Below are 23,501 nucleotides of genomic sequence, written 5' to 3' on the forward strand. Positions count from 1 at the left end.
TAAAAAATTCATATCTATGAACTGCAGATTAATAAAGGAATATGAGAAGGTCTTGACTGAATTGAACTCTACTCAAAAGGCAACAGAAAAGTAATTTCAAGCAGGGGCGAGTTGTCTGAAGGCAACCTCATTGACTGAATGCTCTTGATCAATCAGAGTTTTCAAAGTAATACTAATGTATGTGATTATTATTAGAATCTGGATCATTAGATAGTGCAGTTCAAGAGTTTTTTATCGGCATATACAAATCCGCACCGTCCGCACTTATAACCGTTTCTATCAGTAGAGCTAAGTGAAAAGCCATTTTTGATAGGATGCCAGTTTCCCTCGTCCGCAAACGGTCGACGACCAGTAATACAACATGGCCCGGGTGAAGAGAAGCATTCATACCCTAATACAGCAATCTAATTAGTGCGAGATACATACCCTAATGCGGCAATCTGATTGGTGCGAGATACATACCCTAATGCGGCGGTCTGATTGGTGCGTGCAACATACCACTCTCCACGCAAACGTACTTATCTTTTTTTTTTATAAAAAGAATAATTAAAAAAGCGGTCATCGTATCCTAGGAACGATCAAATTTTGTTTGAACAGCTTGCCTTCCTTGTTACCTTAGTATCGAGTTTACTTGATTGCGGGTACAACTAAAATTTATCTTTTCAAAAAGCACTAATACACCTCAAAGAAGCCGTGATTATCTTGAAATTGTCATGTAAATAATAAATTAAATATTTGTCGTTAAACTGTCAGTGTACTCAGCCATCACCAGATCTTCTAGCTGCAGCGTAACTACTTAAACCGAATCACAAAATCTCTCATAGAGGACAAAGTTTCTTCCTGATTGTGGAGATTACGAGTGAAATATCAAGCTTCATATGAGGAAACAGAACATAGAAAAGAGCTGCTTTTATTGAAGGAATTACCGTTAGCCAAATCATGGAACTTTCATAAGGGACAAAGTTACCTCTTGATAGTGGAGACTACAAGCAAAAGATCAACTGTCATCCTTGTATATCTAAGGTAACAATTCTCTTTAAACCCTATAAAGTTTCAGTCATGAAGCTTTACTTATCAGGTACTTAACCTCATGATTCCCTCGCATCATGTGAGGACAGTATCAATTTGGTGAGGTAGAACACCTGAGGTTGAAGTGAAATCGGGCTGCCTAGTATTTCACCCACGTTTTAGTAATTTTTTGCTCATCCAAATTTTGGTATCTTAGATCCACGAGGGTTTTTTTTTCCTTTCTAAGCATGCATTACGTTTCCGATGAAGTTACACGTTTTTCTAATTTTCAGCGGATGAAGTCCCTTTAAAGGGCATGTAAACCCAAAAATACATGTTTTTCATATACTATGTAAAAGTGGCGTAGAAAACGAATTTGAAATTCGTTTTGTCCTATTCGACTTATTTTAGGAGAAAATCGGCATTTTCAACTGAAATTCCATTTCCGGTAAAAACAATAGCTAGAAGTCGTGACGTAAGCGGTGGAACTAAAATTTTGCGCAACACTTATTCCCCAGTAGAACTGGTGTGGGAGTTCGTGTAAGCAGCGGTAGTTTGGAAGATGTTTTTTCAGAAGATAGCGACTCGAATGCCTTAAGCTAAGTACATGACAGCGATGGGGATAATCCAGAATCTTCAGGAGAGTCTGGGCCACGGCCTTAACAATATGAGCCGCGTAGGGTTCACCGAAGCGATCTGCACGAAGACAGTACAGAACATGTCGACAGCGATGCGACCGTCTCGGAAACTCAGACTGGTATTTAATTTACTGTGTGATTTATTTGTATTTGACACGAAAATCCAATAAAGCGAGGGTACAATCTAAAAGAATACAACAGAAATTTTTTAAACTTGAGCTCCTGAGAGTGTTTTACATAAAATTATCAAAGGTGCGAGTGTGGAACTTGTCAACTAATGCCGACAACTCATGAAAGTGTTTGTTGTACGGAAATCGGGCAATTGTGGCAAAAAGTAGAGGAGCAAGGGCCTGAAACCCAGATAAGTTGTATCACTTAGCATCCAGGTTTTCAGTCAATTTGCCTTGATTTCTGGGTGCTGAAGACGGCCAATTACGCGTACAGGCAGCAGCAAGGCACAGATAATCACACCGGAAACGAGTAAGCTAAATGTTTTCTGTTTCATCTGTTTTGTTACATTTTGAGATCGATTTACTTGGGTTATTTCTGCCATTGATTTAATAATACAGTACAAGAGCTAGTTGTTTTCCGCTTCTTTCCTGGCAGGAAATTTCGCTTAATTGCTTACAGATAGCTTGTTCGTTAGTGTTGGGAATAACTCGGCAAACACTTCAGGGTCGCTGTGCCATCTTGTGCGTTAAACAGTATCCGAAACATTTTTCCAGCGGATTTTGGATCGCCTTACACTGGATTAAAACCGCCACCACCTTTGAGAGAAACAAAGTTATATGTTAATGCAGATCTTAGTTATTTATGTCTTACAGCACTGGAGGTTGTGCCCGTTCTTTATGAGATATTTATGTATTGCTTTCCTTCATCTCCGAAGCATTTCCATCGATAAACAAGTTGTACCATATACATTTCCTTGTGTGACCTTTATAATTATCCAACCCTGTTTGTGTTTGCTTCGATTTGAAATACTGAAAAGATAGTTTTGCAAGCTGAAATCAGGATCTTTTAAGTTGTATAGACGACGCACACCAGCAATAGGTTTTCACTTCGTTTAATGTCTCACCTTAGTTACGTAATTGCCAATGTGATTTCATTTTTATATTTTATATTTTTAAAAACGCTTCCTTCAGTAATAATTTCTGCTTTATATTTGGTGATTGTACGCTTTATTTAACTGGATTATTCGTATTTTGAAGCGCAGTTAGTCGACTTTAACGAGTTCTGAGCCAAATTCATAAGAGTTAATAGCGTCTTTTTAAGAGTACTCCTGAGAAGGACTTCTATTGTAAGTAGTGAATGATGGTTGGAAAACCTCAGCGGAAGTCACAGCTAACAACAGTAGTCTCCCTCAGGACTCCTCTCACTAGGACGACTAGACTACGCAATTTTAAATGTTACCCCCAGGTTCAAACCATTTATGGAATTCTATAGTTTAAACTTAACAGACAACCCCTTTTGATACAAAGAGCGTTTCTCTTCCCTCATCGTTCTTGCTCCGTCCGTTAACATATACCCCCACACTCATAACCATAACTGTCCTGTGGATCGTTAGCATCGTGGAAGGCTTTTTGCGAAACATTATTAGGGAAATTATAGGAAAAGACGCCCGCGCACTCCGCGCACTCTCCGAAGTAACCTTATCCCAAACGAAAGAGACTTACAACCCATAATCCCCCTCTTCCTAATTCTCATGACAGTTACTGTCTTACTGCCCAGCGGTATCCTACTGATTTCACATGCGTTGATCTTCGTGATCTCCTTCACCCCAATTGCGTGAGAAGAGAATCATTCAAGAGAGTCGTTTAAGATGATAATATTCACTCTATCCAGAACTCACGAGTGAGATATTGTCTTTCGTCCTTGTGCTAAATCAGTCTAGTCACTGTTGAGGGTAGGAAGTGCTTTTTCGGGTCACTTTGTAGTGTTCTTGACAAAGACGCAGAATTGAAGAGTTTACTTTGAAGCCTCCACAGCCTCCTCCAAGGTAAAAGAATTCGATAAGTCAAACATGTTCATTTTATCTAACTTTTATGAATTATGATGCATGACTGACTCTAAAGCTGACGTGTAAAGCGTGAGCCCCTCTTCACTCACTCTGAAGATGGGCTGTTGCTCGAAACGTCAGCTTCAAAATCTCTTTACGGTGGTCATTTTACATCATTAACTCAGTCAAGATGCAATGGGCAGAAGAGCGTTCGAAGCAGTTCTTAGAGACTCACTTGAAAAGTATGTCGTATGGAACGAAACTTAAACGAAAAAAGTAGTATACCAAATGGGGGTAGGAGCGCCAACCACCCAACTCCTATCCTACTGCCGACATTCGATGTTTTCATATAATATTATCGTACAATTTTTATAGTATATTGAAAAAATATGTTCGATGTTACCATTTCACGTTTATATAAAATTCCCTCATAATATATTGAAGGAAGATTCAACCACGTAACGCCAGTAGAAATTGGCATACTGCTCACGCGTTGGTGTCCTTCAAACAGGAACTTTCCCAAGGAAATGAGTCATTGTTGGTCTGTCTTTTTTAACTAATTATAAGCTTCAAATTTTGTCTACACAATGGGAAATATATTTTCCATTTAAAAAATGTATTTGTAAAGTAAATTTTTCTTACAAAGTTTCTTTCGGTGTTTAGTAGTGTAACGCTTGTCATGAAAGCAAGATAATGACACTTTTTTCAGCTCGTAACTGCCAAGCTGATGGATTTTGCTTTTCATAGTTTTTATTTATGATACATCTGTTCGTCGTTGAACAGTGTATTTTTATAGTCGTTGTGTTTAATGTTTTTTAATAACATTTTTTTAAATGCCTAAGGTTGTTTCGGCTACGCCTCGAGCAACTCTAGCTTCTTGAGTGCTCTCCAAATTTCCCAAATGCTTCATATCTCGATGAAAGCAGAGGTGACGTATGGTGACCCGATGGTTTAAATGTTGTAAAAGGGTTAATATTCCCTCTGCTACGCCTCAGCGCGTTGATAATTTTGTTCACGATCTTGTCTTAGATTGGTCAAAAAACTGACAGGTGAATTCATGCGTGTAAATGAACTTAATTTTCTGATTGAATATACAATTCTCGAAGGATTTGTTTGCTGACGTCGTGAGCGTGCACAAGAGGAATATGAAGCACGCTCACGCAATTGAATTTGATTAGACAACTTTACGCGCTGTTATAATATCCTTATGAACATCGTCTGTTTGTATTTGCTATGACAAAATGTTGGTGTCTGTAAATAATAATTTTGCCTCGTCATGGTATTTGCCTTTGATGTAATTGTAATGGAAATCAAGATATTTCATATATGGCTATCTTGTTGTTTATCTCTTCGCTGGAACTTTTCAAATCGTCTTCTAGATCAAACACATCGAGGACCGTTTTTGGTGAGCTGTTCAAATAAGCTGTTTTGGTTGTTGGACCATCTTGTGTCATCTTTTCTTAGAGCTTAAACAGCTTAGAGCTTAAACAGCTTAGTGTTTCAACAAATTTAAAACTTTTCATCTGTTGCATCGCCTGTTTTAGTCTGTATGCAATGGCTTTTCTTGTTTCAGTATTCCGTTTTAAAGAATCTGAATCGTTTCTGATGGCTATTTCAAATTATTTTGTGTATCTTTTCAAAGCTTTGGTTTTCTCTTCTATTTTAGTTCTTGGTGCAGGAACTGGCATAATAATTTTTTATTGTTCTTCGTTTTGGTACTTGTTTATATTCATCTATCATAAACAATAGGTACACCGGAAACACCCCAATGGCGTGACAAGAGAATCGTTCAAATTAATCGTTTAAGATGATAATATTCACACCCTCTCCAGAACTCACGGGTGAGATATTGTATTTTGTACGTATGCTAAATCATTCTAGTCAATACTGCGGCTAGGAAGTGCTTTTTCGGATGACTTCATAGTGTTCATGATAAAGACGCAGAATTGAAGAGTTTACTTTGAAGCCTCCACAGCCTCCTCCAAGGTAAAAGAATTCGATAAGTCAAACGCATTCATTTTATCTAACTTTTATGAATTGTGATGCATGTCTGGCGAGTCATTTTTCCAATGATACTTTGACTCTAAAGCCGACGTGTCAAGCGTGAGCCCCTCTTCACCCGCTCTGAAGAAAGGCTGCTGCTCGAACGCGAGCTTCAAAATCTCTTTACGGTGGTCATTTTACATTATTAACTTAGTTGAGATGCAATCGACAGGAATGCGCTCATAATATATTGAAGACAGATATAACCATGTCACGTTAGTAGAAATTAAAAGATAAAGAAAAGCCCCAAATTTTGTTTACGCAACATTCTTGAATCTGTTTGACACTCTTGCGTGGTGCTGCAACTGGTCTTTTCAGATTGTTTTTCTATCTTAATGATTCTTTCATCTTATCAAAGAAAGACGGTTGTAACTATAAGTTCAAATACGTAAAAGCTGAAGATATGCCTGATAACTAAAAGACGTAGTAACACAGTTTCTCAAAGGACTAAATTATTATCAGAAGAAGAAAAGAAAAAACTTTCATTGGAATGGGGAAAAAATGAATATGTTTGCCTAAGATGTGATGAAAAAGTCAAAGAAATAAGTACAATCATAGTAAATCTTGCAAATGAACTAACTATTATTCATTAGCAGTTAGATATTGCGAAAATCACGTTTATAACGTTTTCCCGTACACTGTACGGGATTTAAGCTTCCGGTCATCAGAAATGATTTTATTTCTGATGGCTTTATTCTACAATAATCTTATACAATACATAATTGTTTAATATTTTATCTGTTTTAAATTGGCAATTACAATGATCATACCTTATTCTAGCACCTATCATGAATTCAACAATGGAACATATGATGTCGTCATAACCATTGGATATCATACATTTATAACCAATCTTCCTATATTTTTAATATCTGGTTACTCAGCCATGTATCCTATCCCTTTTTCTAGCAGCTTCTTCTCTTGTATGTAGTATCTTTATTCTTGCCACATTGAGCAATAATGATAGTGTCAAGATATCTTTTTCTGATGAATGCAACCACCTCGTAATGTAAATCAGTCTGTTTCTCTATTTTAAACATATCATCAAATAACTTGAATATGTTTGCCGAAGATGTGATGAAAAAGTGAAAGAAATATGTTTTGTTACATATTCAAATAACTTGTACTGACCATATTTTGTGATATTTGGTAAAACCTTACTTGAAACCCAGTGTTTGAACTTCTTAGCTGATTCTAGTTTACTTGATTATATAAGAGAATGAAAACCATTTTCAGTGATGAATATGGTATGAAGTGTACACGATTTTTTATTTTCATTAGTCTTAGCACGCCATCCGACTATCAGACTCCGTGAGATTTTCTCCTTATCATTAACGTGAGCCAAAATAGCTTGTCTTGTGTTAGCATAACCAAGTATCTCAGCCACTTCTATACCCTTGAATCATATATTGTTTTTCATCAACATAAGCTGTTAATTCAAGAGTCAATTCATTGTTATTGTACACCTTTTCAATGAAAGTTATCATATTGTTATTTTTTAAAATCCATTTTTGTCATAAAAATCCATTTTTGACTACTCCACAGAATGGCGAAAGAACAGCTGAAGCTGTGGTCGCCGAATACTATCTATTAGTAACATATCTTTATATTTTTTTATGAAATATTGATCAAATCCTTAATTGGTATCCAACTATAGAAATCATAATCATATCCCTTCCATTTCACAAGAGCTTGTTTCTTCTTGTAATCCCTTCTTTTGACTTTATTAATTCTGAAAACTTCTTGTGTGGCTTTCAATAATTTCGGCTCATAGAAACTTCCTTTTATTTCTTCATTATTCTAGCCTTTTATTTTATATTTTTAGCATACGAAACTTTGTCAACTATAAACATCTCTTCTGTCCAATATGGAGTGTATTCCTTGTCAAATGTCTTTATCTTGTATTTTTATGTTCTCACCTTATCACAAACTTTGAATTTTGGTTTCTTAGTTGTATGCATATCACCAAAAGTATTGAAATAAACAGTTCCCATATTCTTTTTTTTGCTTGCTTCTGTTGGTGTCATTTCAATGCTTGAATGTTTTGTGTTGTTGTATTTTGTCGATATTTGTGGAAGTTTGTTAAGATCCTGTGTGTTCCCTTGAACTGTGAACTGTTTCCACATTCTCTGTATTATTGGTCTATTCTATCATTCAATAACACTGGATTTTTCTTCATTTTCTGTTGAGTACATTCCTATGCTATATTTGTTTAATAAATCCTTGAGATGCTTGTAATAGAACTCTTTACTTTTATCAACCCACAGATATTCCAGCTGCCTTCCTTCTTTGAACAGGTTGTCGAATGCCTCAGCCACAGTTTCACCTTTCTTATCTTTTAAACGTTTTATCCATCCATATTTACTGAAAACATCAATAACCAGAAGCATATATTTATACCTCTTGTTCCATTTACTAAATTTCTGCATGTCAACCAAATCCACATCTCATCAACATCATTAACAATAACACGCCGTCGAGTGAAATCCCTCCATATCATATTTCTTGCCAACCAATGACCCCACTGTCTTTCATTAAAAGGTACTGCATCAAGTGCTTTCACCATTTTTCTATTTGCTTTATTCTTACATTTTTTGTCATCTTTGCTCACAGAATAGTCAACATCATGTTGCACTGCGATAGGATCTGTTTTTCCAGTTGGTTTATCATGGATCTCAAGTATTTCACCAGTATCTTTATCATATCTCAGTTGTTTGTCAAGAGGGTTGTATGGTCTTGTGTATTTATGTCCAGGAAGTGTGAAACCTGATTTTGGTTTTGGCAATTTAGCAATTGTTTTGTGGATATAAAGACTGCCACCATGATTTATTTTTTTTTGATACATTAGAAGTGAAAATATCAAGGACTTGATCAATGTATTTGTCAGCTATTCCTTTTATCTTCTTTTTTGCAAAATCAGATTCGATAGCCTTTGAAGTACCAATCCTACCAAGATTAAAGAAACCTTTCATACCAGCTTTTAATGCTATTTTACCAAGACTATAGTTGTTAGCAACATCTGAAAATCCACCCCCAGCTTGTGAGGGCTCATTTAGTTTCCCTGCTTTACAAATTGGTTGTAGTTATACCAAACATCTTTTTGTCTGGTTTTCTTTTCCCATACCAATAGTGTCTTTCGGTCTTGATCCAAGAAACGGTGGAGTTGCTTGATGCATACCTAATCTTGGTGCTCCAGTCCCACTTTTATTTATAGTGCTATTGTTTGTGCTTGATTTTGATTTTGTTGTACTTCTCAGAACTTTTTTTTGTTACATTCTAATGCTTCCAAATGAACCTGTTTTAGGTGAACCTCCGCCATACTTGCTAAAAGAGATACCAAAAATCTACCTGAATGTGTCTTAGATGGTTTTATCACAAATGCCCCACCCGTCTTAAGACTGTTCAACATGTCTTGCTTCTGTTTATTTTTCAGTAATTGCTAATATGCTATACACTGATCAATTTTATTTTGGGGAATGATAAACCCACCATTTTGTATTCCATTTACGGAAATCTTTTTAACTATTCGAGAAGCATCTCCAGAAGCCAATCCAGCTAAAGCCGAAAGGCCAACTGTTTTACCGATAGTCAGAACTTATGTTCCTCCAAGTGATAGAATTGTTATCAACATTAATCTACTAACTTGTTTTCATGTTTGTTTTTGCGAGTCAGATATCCATACTTTTATTTAAATTGCGGTTCTTATTCAGTTTATTGACAATATTTTTTGGCACACAATGTATCAGGTCAATTCAATGTATTTTTATGCAGTCTCAATAAGCACCACTGAGATTCATTCCTTGCTTTCCGATAGTTTTAAATAAATGATATAAAGCTGTGTCATTACTATATACATTATATATAGAGTAATCAGAACCTCTCAAATCTAATGATAATTGGATATTCAATAGTACCATCAGATTTCTCGATTTTGTTTTATAATGAATAAATTCGTTACTCGTTACGTTAAATAATTCCACACTCCAGGTGCAAATATCATCTCACTGAAGGTTGAACCACTGTCGGAACTCTGGCGTCATCTACTCGTTTGATCGTTTGATCGTTTGATTTTCATATTTCGTTATCCTTCATTTATATTTCCATTTTTATACGATTGAATAATCTGGGATTTAACATCTTTCAATTGATTACTTTTAAATTTTGCTTGATTTATATTTTTTGTGAGAATTTCTTAGTGCGAGTATCTGTCATATCATCCCTTTTTTGTTGTTTCTCTGTATCATCATAATTTTTAATATCCATCTCATCTAATACCATATTAACGATCTTCTCCATTAAGAACATGGTCAATCTCTTCATCTTCTTCATATTCTGGTGGTAACTCTGGAACACCATCATTGGCTTAATCAGATAAGCCTTCGAATTCATAATCAGGAATTTCATCCTCAACTGATATATTATAGTTAGGAGCTTCACCTTTCCTTTTTCACTTTCTTTTTGTTAATTTATTATCACCAATAACTGCATTATCCGATATGCCATCCAATTTTGCGGTTATTGGTTGGAACATTTTCTGAAAAGATGTTTGACTTATTCTCTCTCCCGATTGATTTTTTAAAATTGTGTCATTTACAAAATTAATTTTTTTGCCTAAATCGGTTTTTCCGTTTTGCAAGTGCTCGCCATTGAAGCAAACTCGTATGCAATTAGATTACATAATTCCACAAATGACAAGTAAAAATTTGAGATGAACTGACAGGTGTACTCATAGTTAAAATGAATTCATGTAATCTTATTGTATAATAAAAATACCAAATTTCGACATAAGAGATGATGTTGTCACGAATTATAAACAAATGTAGGACTTTATGCCAGATCGATGTTTTAGAATGCTTACATATGCTCCTTGTGTTGCTGGTAAAACAAACCTACTTTTCTATATGATCTATCAATTGTTATATTGTGATAAAATATTTTTGTATGCTAAACAGTCAAAATACTAAAGCCTTGTAAGAACATTTCAACCAATAAGTGATGAAGCTGATTACGAGGTCATTGAATCAAGTAATGACAAAATAATTCCAGTGTCTGGGTTGACCAATGACAATCAAAAATTAGTAATATTTGACGATTACATTTGTGAAAAAAACCAAAAGGATATAATCGATTATTTCATCAGAGGCAGACATGAAAACTATAGTATGATGTATCAGAGTCAGTCATATTATAAAACGCCAAACAATTTGACTTAATTTCTCGCATTTTTGTTTGTTTCATTTCCCATGCAACAATGGAAAATCACTCACATGCCGTGAAAATAACATATCCAAACAACAGTATGCAAAAGCCACTGAAGAGCCATTTTCATTCCTTTATACTTATAAACCAAGAAAATTCATCACGAAAAATGTTAATGAATCAATATAATTAATGTCAAAGAGGCACAATCACATGAAAGCAGACATGCTGCGAATGTTAATTTTGTCAATACAATTATCAGTAACAGTAATGCAATCATTACCACCAATTATCAGATTAAATCATTCTATTGGCATTACAGATCAGAAAAATATATTTGCATACATCGTGAATAAAAGTGGGCAGTTCAGTGACGATTTTACATTACCAGGGTTAAATTTATTGATCAAAACTTTCATCATTGCAATAAAAAAATATGAAACTCCATTTGGATTTCAGCAAAGGGTATTATTTATCTCATTTTGGGTGAAATATGTATGAACTTACAACTGGTGAATATAAAGTGGTATTTGAATTATACTTCCTCTCTGCATCTATTGACCACTCATCAGTTGACATATCATCCACAAGTAGTGTTGAGACAATTTCCAGGGTGTCGTTCGTTGGGAAGGGTTAGGGTTTGGGATCAGGAGCTCTTATCAGAGCTGGTTGACCAAACGTTTATAATATACAACCCAAGACATCAATAATATTGAAAACACAAACAATAATGGTTAGATATAAGTATTTTTCAGTTAACCAATGTGGCAAAAGGTGATACAAGAAGAATGAGTTCACAAAATAATTCGGAACAATTATATGGGTTGGTTTAGTATTAGTATAAACATATATTACACATGAGCTTCAAACAGAGGAGTGTTATAAACTTCAACCATATAGACAAATCCTAGGGTAAGCATAAGATAGATGAAATAACATCACTGAGCAAATTTCTACCATAAGAAAAGTCTTTAAGAGATTAAAAAAAACTGAATATGTTATGTAATTTATCATCAACCTATTTAATAATTGCTGGTATTATAGCTGGAGGAGTAACAATGAATCCCATTGTACTTGGCATTATAGCAGGCAGTGGGTTGATATTGAAAACATACTGTAAAATGAAAGACTTTAAAAGAAAAAGATCAAATTATGTCGATGTCCTTTTACTACCCATGAAAAGACACTTATTGCATTAAGATCCTTTATGTGAGGAGTGTGATTTGATAAAGAGATTTACTTGAACCAATTAAAAATTGTTGATAATATTATCATAGACCTGTGTCCATTAGTTGATTCTTTTGAAGAAAAGTATAAAGAGAAGTTTACTTGTGATTAATTATTGTGTTGCAGTCATTACTAATTAGTTTCAAAATATTGCTTCAGTAGCTGCGATAGTATTCAAGGGTTTTCTTTGATTTGGTTACTTTTACGTAATCTGTATGAATTTGCATATCATTTAACATCTGTTTCATGATAAAATTGCAGTCATTACCAATTAGTTTCGAAATATTGATCCAATAGTTGTGATAGTATTCAAGGGTTTTCTTTGATTTGGTTATTTTTATGTACTGTAGTAATTTGCATATCATTTAACATCTGTTTCATGTTAAAATTGATGTTAATCATGCGTTTTCTATCACCTTTGATCTGTGCTAAGACATTGTTTATCTTATTTCTGTTGTTTGCCGTTTTATAGCTGTCATACTTTTTGGTTAAGTTGAAGATTCCCTATTCAAGGTAGTATTTTCTGTGGTGTATTGATATTCTTTCTATTTTATGTTATCATGAAAGCTACAGAATTCTTGTATTGAATCATAACCATCAATTTGTCCGCAATTGATGCAAACAATCACATGATCTTTATTCTCTAGGCATTGATCATCACAAAATTTTTATGTAATGACTGATTGTTCCTTTATTTGTTTGTTACAGAAGGGACACATTATATCCTCCAATTTGGCATGAATTATTTTATTACAATGCATTATACCATAATATTATAAGAGATTATTTTTTAAATTATTTGCAGTTTGTCCTTGGTTTCCTTAAGTCGTATTTTATATTTTGTTACTCCTCTTCTGCTTCCAATATATTACTGTCTGTAAAATGTCTTATATTGTCCTGCTCATCAAAGTAATGAGCATCATGGTCTAGTTCACTATTATCTTTAAAACTGCTTTTAGAACAATCATCTGAATAACCACTGTAATCACTGTCTGAATATATTTCTTCTGAATCCATTTATATTAATATATTACATAAAAAACCAAAAATATGAGCTTATTTCTTGGAATACAACTCTCTTCAGTTTTCTCAGAATTCTTTCTCTTTTATTATATTATGAACGCATTTTTTATTGATGTGACATGGTAACATCGGACATCCTTAGTCAATATACTAGATTCATTTTATGATAATATGATATGAAAACATCAAATTTTGCCAGTAGAACCCAGGTAAAAAATCCCAGGTGTGTCCCATTAGGAATCCCACCTTTTTGGGTGGGATCCCAAGTCATCCCACCTGGGATTATGGAACATCCTGCATGGGATCCCACCAATTGAAGTTGGGATCCTGCCATAGATTCCTGATAGCATCCCACCTGGGAAATCACATCCCAGGCAGGATTAAACCTAAAATCCCACCAATTCCCTCCTGGGATCCTGCCTCAAATTTCAGATAGTTTCCCACCTGAGAAATCATATCCCAGGTGGGATCACACCTGGGATCCTGCCAATCCCAGATTGAACCCTACATACTAAAAATTTCAGATGGCTTCCCACTTGGGATTTTAAGAAAAATCCTTGGAGGGATCCTGCCTATCACTGAAGACCACAGATTTATTAAATGTGCCAGATGAGATAATTTATCAATCTCTTTTGTAACCCGATCCTTCAAATTAAGAGGATAAAACTTTCTAGGTGAGCTAGAGACCCCATCAATCCACTAAGGGTCCAAAACTTTCCAACTAGCTATAGAACATACTGACACCTCCAGTGGGACCCCATTATCTTACCCAAGCTGTTGATCATACATGATTCAAACAGTACATGAATACACTGACTATATGTGATAAAGATTTCACAATTTATTTGCAATGAACCAGCATGTGCAAGGCTGTGCTCTGAGAAAATTTTAAGGGAGCCCTTCCGGCTCCCAACCATTCCACATAAGAACTGTTTCAACCAGGAGCAGGAAATTGAAGCACTGATCTGTGTAACTTCTAAAGAGAGAGAGGTAAACACTTCTTCTGTACTTCAGCCAGTCAAGTGAAGGCTGACATGGCTTTTCACAAATGACCATTCTCTATCAATCTTTAGAAGCTCACATCCAGCTCTCAACAAATGATCCTTAAAGTAATCTGCGAACACTTGAACTTCTTCTTCACCATATGCAGACAGTTCCATCTCATCTTTTGGCCAATGTCTGGATCCAGTACTGCTGCAGCTTTCAGGACAGGGTCATTCTCTGAGTAGTCGAGCCTTTCTTACACATTCTGGACAACATCATCCAACACTCTCCGCTTTTTTACTTCAAACTCTTCAAGATCATTATCATGTTTGACAATGCTGATCTCATTAAAAGAATCCGTTCCTTCTATCTGCTGCAGGAAATGTTGTAGTCTTGGGCCATTCGTCTTTTTCATTTTCATAACTCTCAGTTTTTTAATTTTTTTCATACACTTGTAGGAAAGCTGTAGGATTGTGGAAAAGCTACATTTTAAATCTTTCTCTGAAAATGAAAACTTTCACACCGCGCGACAGAGTGTGATGCTATTTTTAGCGGTGAGCTTGTGTTATTTTTCAAAATGGAAATTGTGCTTCTTTGGATATTTTAAAACCGCTTAAGAACTTTCATTCGAAAGCGCCAAAATAACAAGTGTAAATATGAAATCGTTATAACCTCAGTTCTCGCCAAATCTTCATAAAGTAATTGCAAGTCGCTTAAACACCTACAAACAAAGTTGGCTTGCGGGAAATTTGCATATACAAAGAAGCTCAGTTTGATATACAGATAAACGCGCTACACTTTCCAAGTCCATCGAAACACTGAAATAAATCAGACATTGATCATCTCAAGGAAAATCGCGGTTTTCAACACATATTTTTGCAATATCTGTGCAGTTTATCACGTGTGAAGTGAAAGGAACTACTGTTTCGATAATTATTGGAATTTGGGTTCGTGTGAAATCATGTGGAACGAAACGTGACAGTAATTTCGAGATCTTCGAACGTGAACAATTCGACTACGTGTCGCGTAAAATAATACTTTTCTGCTAGTAACGCATATAAATCAATCAAGTAAAAATGTAGCAATCACTCGCTAGATTTACCACAGAGGCGAATGCTGCACAAGGGGCCGAGTGCCAGGCTGGGCAACCGGAATATTTTTTCTGTCGCCCGGGACCAAATGTTAGTCGCCTGAGGCGGCCGGGCGCCGCTAGAGCACAGCCTCGACTGTGCACAGGACGAAATCACATGTTTCCGTATTTCTGAAACGTGGCGGAAACACGCAACTCCATGTTTCCGTTATGTTTAACATGCACAAATAGTGGTCCGGTTCCGTTGTATACGCAGCAACGGAAACGCGAGAAAACGTCACGAAACCGGTAACGGAAACACAGGTTATCCGTCGTGTTTCCAGAACGGTTTAACATGTTTCTGCCACGTTTCCGTTTACGGATTCTTGCAATTTCGTCCTGTGGTGTTTGATGTTGTTTCAATTACAAATTACTTAACCGAACAGTTTTAAAGAAGAACTGCTCAACTCAGCATTTTACTTTTTCTACATAATTTATGCAGTCCCTTTACAGTGTAATATGGCTCACGTTTAAAAAACTTTGGCTGTTGTATATGAAAGAATAGAAGAAAGACAAAACCTCAATAATTCATGTTATAAAATATTTGACAAAGAAGGTAACGATTTAAATTCTGCTCTCTCTTCAGTCAAATTTTTCAAAGCAAAGCAGGGTAAAATTTCCACACAGCCCCCGTACTATATTATGCATTCAGTTCTTGGGTAGACAAAACAATGACAAAAACAATACTTTGCCCTTGAGAAAACAGATTTGTTTTACAACAGTATGGGGTTGTGCGGAAATGTTACTCAAAGCAGGGTCAGAATGTTCCCAAACGTGACCAAAGTAATCTTGAAACCTTACTGATAGATTTACTTCATTGTAAAGTGTAAGCTTAAGAAACTGCAGCATGCAAGTGACCGATTCGATTCTCAGAATTATTCAAGTTCCAGTTGCGCCGAGCGTTAGGTAAGCTTAATTCAAGCCGTTATACTCTTTGATAAGATTTTGATCACGTAACGAATATCGCAACTTGTACTCACCACAAACTTTCTAAATCCTAGCTTTCTCAATGGCCACTCGATCGTTGTTTGTACCAGTCGATATATGTCAACTGTCGTCCCTTCTTTTAACTTCACGGCGCCAACGACTTCCTTTCATTTACAACACTCACGCTGCTCTCGTTTTCCCATTGAATCACAATAAACCCATCTTTAGAAATGTTAAATTAAACAAAAAAAAAGAAAGAAATAACTTAAAGCCCGAGCGATCAAGCGATTAAAAGTACATTCAAAGATGAGCGCCAAATAGAGTCTTTTTTGTTTCCGACACGGGCATGATCACGTAGATGGTTTGGGAATTATCACTGGCTAGCAAAGAAAATCCACTGGCTTGCCCTTTGCGGTCTCAAGAGAAGCGCGCAAAACTATTCTGTCTTTCCTGACCGGTGCTGTTCTCTTGGGTGATGGATACCTTGGATCCAAGTTCTGACGATGATATAAATAATGATGTGAATTCACTCTATATTGAAATAATCGAACAAGAATGCACGATTTGTGGCCGACAGTTGTCGAGGAAACAAAGACTCGAACCCACTTGAGTTATGTTCACGGCAAAGGTGAGAAACAACACAAGCCAATCACAATTTTGAATGTGATTACAAATTGTACCCTCATTTTTTATATGAAAGATACCACATTACGAAGTATAAGAGATACCTAGATGATCCCAATGTACCAGTACCCAAATCAATAATACTTGACCTTAACAAGCGTTCAGCAACACGTTCCAACACAGCTAGCCATCTCGATTCCTCAGTCGGTCTTTCCACTGAACTAGCAATGGTGCCACCAGAATCAAGTGCGTCTTATAACAAAGAAACATTTGCACGAGAGACAGAAGCAACTATATGCGATTACAGAGGTGCATTGGAATTCTCGTCTATAAATGGTTATGCACAGTCCGAAGCGTTCCCGAGCTTGGAAAGTGGTGTAGAGAACGAAGATACAAGGTTATCATTTTTTTTACTACAAGTAAAATTTTATACTTGACCTACAAAGTATAAAACAATTTTTTGATAGCAGACTCAGAGAAGAACAACAAGAAAACTTTATGGCAGTCATTATTGAAGTGTGACTTGCACTTTTCATTGGTATATAAAGAAGGACTTGTATTTTGCACCAAAAATATAAATTAGAAGGTCCAGTGATTGGGACATTTAAGAAAATAAGTTATGCAAAGAAACTCAGTTTATACTTCTCACTACTAACAAGTCTTGTTTTAAAAATATTTTAGATCAGAGTTTCAAATAAAGCAAATTGAAGAAGTCATTTAAAAGGTGTTATTTCTTGAAGGGAACAGTGACCACCTCTGTCTTATCTGCATGCCAAATATTTGCAGAGTGTGTGGATGATCCATGAGTATTGGAACTCTTACAAAAATGTTTTGTGAGAATAAAAGCAGCCAAACAATTAACAGCAATCAGTCATGAAAACAGAGCAAAAGACAGAAAAAAAGAGCAACAACAATCATGAAAAAAGAAAGATTGATTAGGTGCTGAATTTGTTAGTCTAAGGCATAAAATTCCTACTAAGAATAATCAGAACAAAAAGTCTCTGACATCATTTGACGCTTGAAACGATCGAGTAGATATTTTGATAATACATTTCTGGCGGCTATACTAAAACAAAACGGTGCCGTGTGATCCCATGTGAATGCTGCAAAGTGTATGTCAGTGAAACAGGGAAATTCATGTACGAAGATTTACCTCTGTTCATGAAGTAAATGGATTTTGAACATCAAGGCATACGGACCGCTTAGGTCTCACTTAGTGCAACCTAAAGACGCCCTAGAACGAACAAAATAAAACGGTGTCGTTTGCAAGATCCCATGTGAATGCAGAAAAGTGTATATCGGTGAAACAGGGGAGATCAATGCGAGAAAGGATAAAACAACATGACAGAGATAAACGGTTTGCTCCAACTGAGACCTCTGTGGTTTCGGAGCACGCTAACGAAACGGGGCATATTCCTACTTGGAGCAAGGTTAAGTTTGTTGATCGTAACCCTCAGTAATATACACGTAGGGTCAAAGAGGCTATCCATATAAGACTTCATCCTAACAACATCAATAGGGATAATGGAATCGAAATTCCCGAGGCTTGAGTACCCAAGATCAAACAACACAACAGCCGATCATTGCGGACCTATGAGGGAATACCACCTAACAACCGGAATGATAATGAGGATTGAAATGCACTAACAGCAGCAAACCAAACGTGCTACAAATAGCGACACGTAAACAATCGACTTCATCGCCTGATGAAGACTAACAGTATTGCAATCTAAACGTCGCGATTAACATCCAAGGTGACTCCATCGTGAGACAAACGAATAAAGTTCATCTTCTATCTTTCACCACGATGAACAAAAACCACATATTTTATTACAATGATTGGGTATGTTCTGATTGGACTTTGAACGTTATTTTCATGGTACGTGAAGGAATGTAAGTTTGGCGTGTGCCATGTGAGTAGAGGAGCGTTGTGAGGTAAAGGAGCGGAAAAACACGTTTTAACTTTAATGGTACAAAAAGTTAAATGCGAATCTTTCGCATCCTGATAAAATTTGACCTTAGTCGACGAGCCTCTCGCGAAGGCCAAAAACCATCACACTTATCAAAATAGCCCAAAATTTCTGTTTAATGTCATTTTTTGCGCACAGCCCTTGATCCACGGCATCATTTACAAGAAATCAATACCCAAACGCTGTGATTGATACAAGTTATCCAAATGCTGTGATATAATTGGTGAGACACACATACCCTTATGCGGCATTAGAGACACATAACACTTAACAATAGATAAATTAATAAAACATTTCAAACTGCCATACGCGAATACATGCGATAGTGTACAAGGTCTGAGCTGAAGTAAAAAAAATTACGATTTTTGTTTGCAATATACCATAAAAATCATGTTGATAGATGTTTTTTTTTATGTGGATCGCTCTAAGAAGAAAAAGAGACCTTAAAATCGTACAAGTCTTTAAGATTCGAAAGAAAAATTAATTTCTCTAAAAAAATCGTCGGTAAAATTACATTTCACTCAAAAAAATTAATTGATATCAACAACAGGATAAAAAAGTAGGCAGAGGAAAAAAAGACTACATCGACACTGAATGGTTCAAAACACAGTACCGAGATAATAAAGCTACTTATTATGTAAAACACTGTTTGAGGTTTCAATACTAGAAGACAATAAAGTAACAAGCAATATTACTGCCGATAAAAAAGGCAATAGATAAGTACATACAATTACAAATTGTTAATTAATGTGTATAAAATGTAATGTCACTAGGAAATAGAAGAAATCTCATGGTAAACTCAAAAGGATATGACGTCACGATCATTAACAAACCAAAATCCAAAGTAGTTAGAACGCCACGACACAGCTGTGTCGACCCATATCTTACAAGTAACACAATCACAATCTCTTCAATAGAGAAGATATATAGAGAATGATACATGTGCGTGCGTGCGTCGATATTGAATTTCTCTCAGTTCGAGTGTTTAACTCGATAGCGAGATATCGAGTTGAACATGAGAAGAGAAATTTCATATCTACAAGCAACCACGTACTATTTTGTTTATCATATAAACACAATAGCCCTTAACCGCACTGAAGATGGAAAAATGCGTTGAATTCAATTTGAAATTCAAGAAATGTTATAACATAGCCAGTAAATTTGTCTAATCAAATTCAATTGCGCGAGCGTGCTTCATATTCCTATTGTGGACGCTCATGATGCTCAGCAAACAAGTCCCTCGAGAAAAAAAATTTTCCATCGGGTTGAAAATGTTATAAAACAATTGGTTCATGCGTCAGCTGTGCGTTCGTCAAGATATGAAGCACAGGGGAAGTTTGGGTAGCACTCAAGAAGCTAGAGTTGCTCGAGGCGTAGCCGAGAGCAACTCTTACGCATCTTTCGTGCTCTCAAAATTTCCCGCGTGCTTCATGTCTTGATGAACGCACGCTGACGTATGAACCAATTGTTAAATGATATATAGTTTTTCCAAGAATTAATTCCATATCGTTTTCCCAATAATTAGTTGTCAGCAACTGAAGCCAGGTCACAGTAATCCAAGCTCAAAAATCATTTGACGAAACCTTTGCGATGTCTAAGTTGTGCCAGAGATTGGAGGAAAAATGCGATCACACCCCTAACGATGCGCAAGTTGTTGAAACCATAACTTGTCAATTTGCGATGTTACCCCCCATAAAGTGTATGAAAATAAATACTTTTGTTCATTTTGGATTTCCGTGTTTTAGCCATCGCAATATAATATAAAACAAGGTTTCCCACTCGTTCACATATTATTTCCATTCGTATTCCTAAAACCTGTTTGAGCTAGAATGACAAATATATAAAATTCCTGCTGATACAAATTTTTATCTTTTAACAAATTCCTAGCGCCTAAATGTTTCCAAGAGAGCATTTCAGTCAAAAAAGATGATGCACTCAATGAAAACTCTCTCTAATTTGTCTTTCAGGCTCGTGACAGACGTAGACGTGCCAGCCAAAAGCTTGCAAGTGAAAAGCAAAATCCTCCCGTCCAAGTCTGCGTTTTTGCTATTGGACCTTTTTAAGAACGTGCCTAACGAGAATCGGTGGAAGAATATTACCACTTTGTTTCATGGAGCGTTCGACTCTACTGGTGGGCACGATTTTTATTTCATCGTTTTTCTTGATCATAACACTGTGGAATGAAATAAGCTATCCACGATTCAAGCCTTGGAACAAAACAAGCCATCCACGATTCAAGCCTTGGAATGAAACGAGCAACAGGACAGAAATCGCATCCGATCGAACTTGTTTCAGTAATGACACCAAAATCATTTTGTTCTACACTCCTTTTTTTGGTGACAAACCATGGCCCACAGCCAAATCCACGGAGGAGTATCTTTCGAAATGTCCGACAAAAAAATGCAAAATAACCTATGATGTACGCGATATAGGAAAAAGTGATCTAGTTATTTTTCATGTTCGTGATATACTACGTTCTGTTACATCGGAAAAAATTCAACAGATTCACAAGAACCGGTCCCCACAGCAAAGAATGGCGTTTCTTACCCATGAATCCATTGTCAATGAGGCAGATTTAAAGAACCGTCTTTCTTGGCCGGAGGGGTTCTTTAATTGGACAATATCTTACAAAAGGGAGTCAGATATTTACTATCCTTATGGAGCTTATTTTCCCTTGCCGTCAGCTGAGAGACCAACGAAAATTCCTAACTATGCAGCTGGGAAAACCAAATCTGTGTCATGGGCTGTTTCAAATTGTGGGAGAGCTCGAGATAAGTACGTAAAAAAACTTTTGAAATACATTAAAGTTGATGTATATGGCGGCTGTTCGGGAAGATTTGGCCAAAACAATAATTGCCCGCGATCAAGAAATTGCGATGATATTTTCAGCACATACAAGTTTTATCTGGCATTTGAAAACAGCGTGTGTCCTGATTACATTACTGAGAAATTTTGGCGCACATTTGGTTGGAATACAGTGCCTATAACACTGACAAGAGATTTCTATACACCAGATATAGTCCCTCCAGGCTCGTTTATAAGCGTGCAAGACTTTCCATCTATTAAGGCTTTAGCGGAATACCTGTTGTACCTCGACAAAAATGACACTGCTTATAATGAATACTTCACATGGAAAAATGAATTCGTCGCTAGACTGATGACTGGATTTCCTCATACAGCCTGTGACGTATGTGATGCTCTTCACGATGAATGTGTTAAACCCAAATTTTATAAAGATATATTCGAAACTTATTGGAACGATGGTGCTCGTTGCAATGAAAACCACAGGAAACTTTTACAACTTATAGATAGTGAGGAAGAGTGATCAATGTAAGTCAAAAATCCATGCAGCCTAGTCTGGGGTAATTGTGGCAAAAAATTATCTAACAAGCTACTAAAACTACAAAACCGAGCTGCACGTGTAAAAAATTCATCAAACTATGACGTAGATGTCGAATCCTCGATTACCCAATAACTCACGTGTAAATTTATAAGATAAAATGAATCAAACTATTCTCTGAGGGACTCGGTAAACAAACTTTTTGTCCCCTTTCCAAGGACTAACTACTTGAAAAATAGTTTTAGTTATAGCGGCGCAACCCCGTGGAATAGCTTACCCTGTAAAATTAGAGAGTCTGGTTCATTTTACCAATTTAAATACCTTCTCTATCGTAATTTTTAAAAACGGCATTCACGGAAATCAGGTTTTTAAGTGGCACATTGTTGTAAGTTAATATAATTTTAAGATTAGGATTTTTAGGTTCTTAGGATAATAGCCATTGTATTGGAATTTTTTTGCACCCGATAAGTTTTTACCGTGTATAAATAATGATTAAATAACTAGATAAATGAATAAATTTGATGTTCAAATGTAACTTCCAGTCCCCCCGTGCAGATAGAAAAAGTGGATCACTGGCGTGAGTAACCAACAGAAGCTGACTTTAGGAAGGGGTCCACTCCTGGGCTCTCTGAACCGGGTCAAGGCTCGAGAAGTTTGAAGTGCGATAATGAAGGAGTTGAAAACAACCAATACTCCATTAACTACAACAGCAAAAAATGTTCAGTAAAACTAGGTTTAATTGAATGAAAATCAGAAACAGGGAACTGAAGAACTGAATTTTCCGTAAGTTTCAAGTAGCCATTACCTTTTATTTTCAATATGCTTGATTTGAAGTTGACAAACATCGGTTTAAGCAGCTTTTATGAAGAAAGTAATTTTCAATCGTTTTTAAAAATGCCGCTTTGAGCTTCCGTGTGAATTGGGTCTAATGTTAAAAACACGCTTTTTATTAAAACGTCCCTTAAGTCTATTCAAATTGAACTAAAAAATTTCCCTTCCGTTTCCTCATTTCAAATGCTCATTTGTAACTAAAACTTCCTTTTTAGACAATTACAACTTCTAAATGACTGTGGATATAAAAAAATTCATATCTATGAACTGCAGATTAATAAAGGAATATGAGAAGGTCTTGACTGAATTGAACTCTACTCAAAAGGCAACAGAAAAGTAATTTCAAGCAGGGGCGAGTTTTCTGAAGGCAACCTCATTGACTGAATGCTCTTGATCAATCAGAGTTTTCAAAGTAATACTAATGTATATGATTACTATTAGAATCTGGATCATTAGATAGTGCAATTCAAGAGTTTTTTTATCAGCATATACAAATATGGTAAGTGTACGCGTCAACTCAAAATTAAAACGGAGCTAAATGATTTACATAAAATTTAGATTT

The 23,501-nt window shown here is 36.0% G+C and overlaps 1 protein-coding gene and 1 pseudogene across 2 annotated transcripts; both read left to right on the forward strand.

The window, feature by feature from the left end:
* Positions 1 to 1,090: 1,090 nt before the first annotated feature.
* Positions 1,091 to 2,547, forward strand: LOC136276787 (uncharacterized; annotated as a pseudogene).
* Positions 2,548 to 3,436: 889 nt separating this feature from the next.
* Positions 3,437 to 23,120, forward strand: LOC136280192 (3-galactosyl-N-acetylglucosaminide 4-alpha-L-fucosyltransferase FUT3-like). 2 transcript variants are annotated; one of them, XM_066164963.1, is made up of 2 exons: positions 3,437 to 3,642; positions 20,736 to 23,120. In XM_066164963.1, the coding sequence occupies exon 2, from the start codon at positions 20,879 to 20,881 to the stop codon at positions 22,091 to 22,093; it is 1,215 nt and encodes a 404-aa protein (XP_066021060.1). In that variant the 5' UTR covers positions 3,437 to 3,642; positions 20,736 to 20,878; the 3' UTR covers positions 22,094 to 23,120. The 2 variants fall into 2 exon arrangements, with proteins under 2 accessions (XP_066021060.1, XP_066021059.1); XM_066164962.1 differs by lacking the exon at positions 3,437 to 3,642 and adding an exon at positions 5,508 to 5,628.
* Positions 23,121 to 23,501: the final 381 nt, after the last annotated feature.

This window comes from Pocillopora verrucosa, chromosome 4, assembly GCF_036669915.1.
Source record: "Pocillopora verrucosa isolate sample1 chromosome 4, ASM3666991v2, whole genome shotgun sequence".
NCBI lineage: Eukaryota > Metazoa > Cnidaria > Anthozoa > Scleractinia > Pocilloporidae > Pocillopora > Pocillopora verrucosa.

Coding starts and splice junctions, on each gene's coding strand:
- LOC136280192 (XM_066164963.1), top strand. CDS start 20,879: ATGGAGCGTTCGACTCTACTGGTGGGCACGATTTTTATTTCATCGTTT.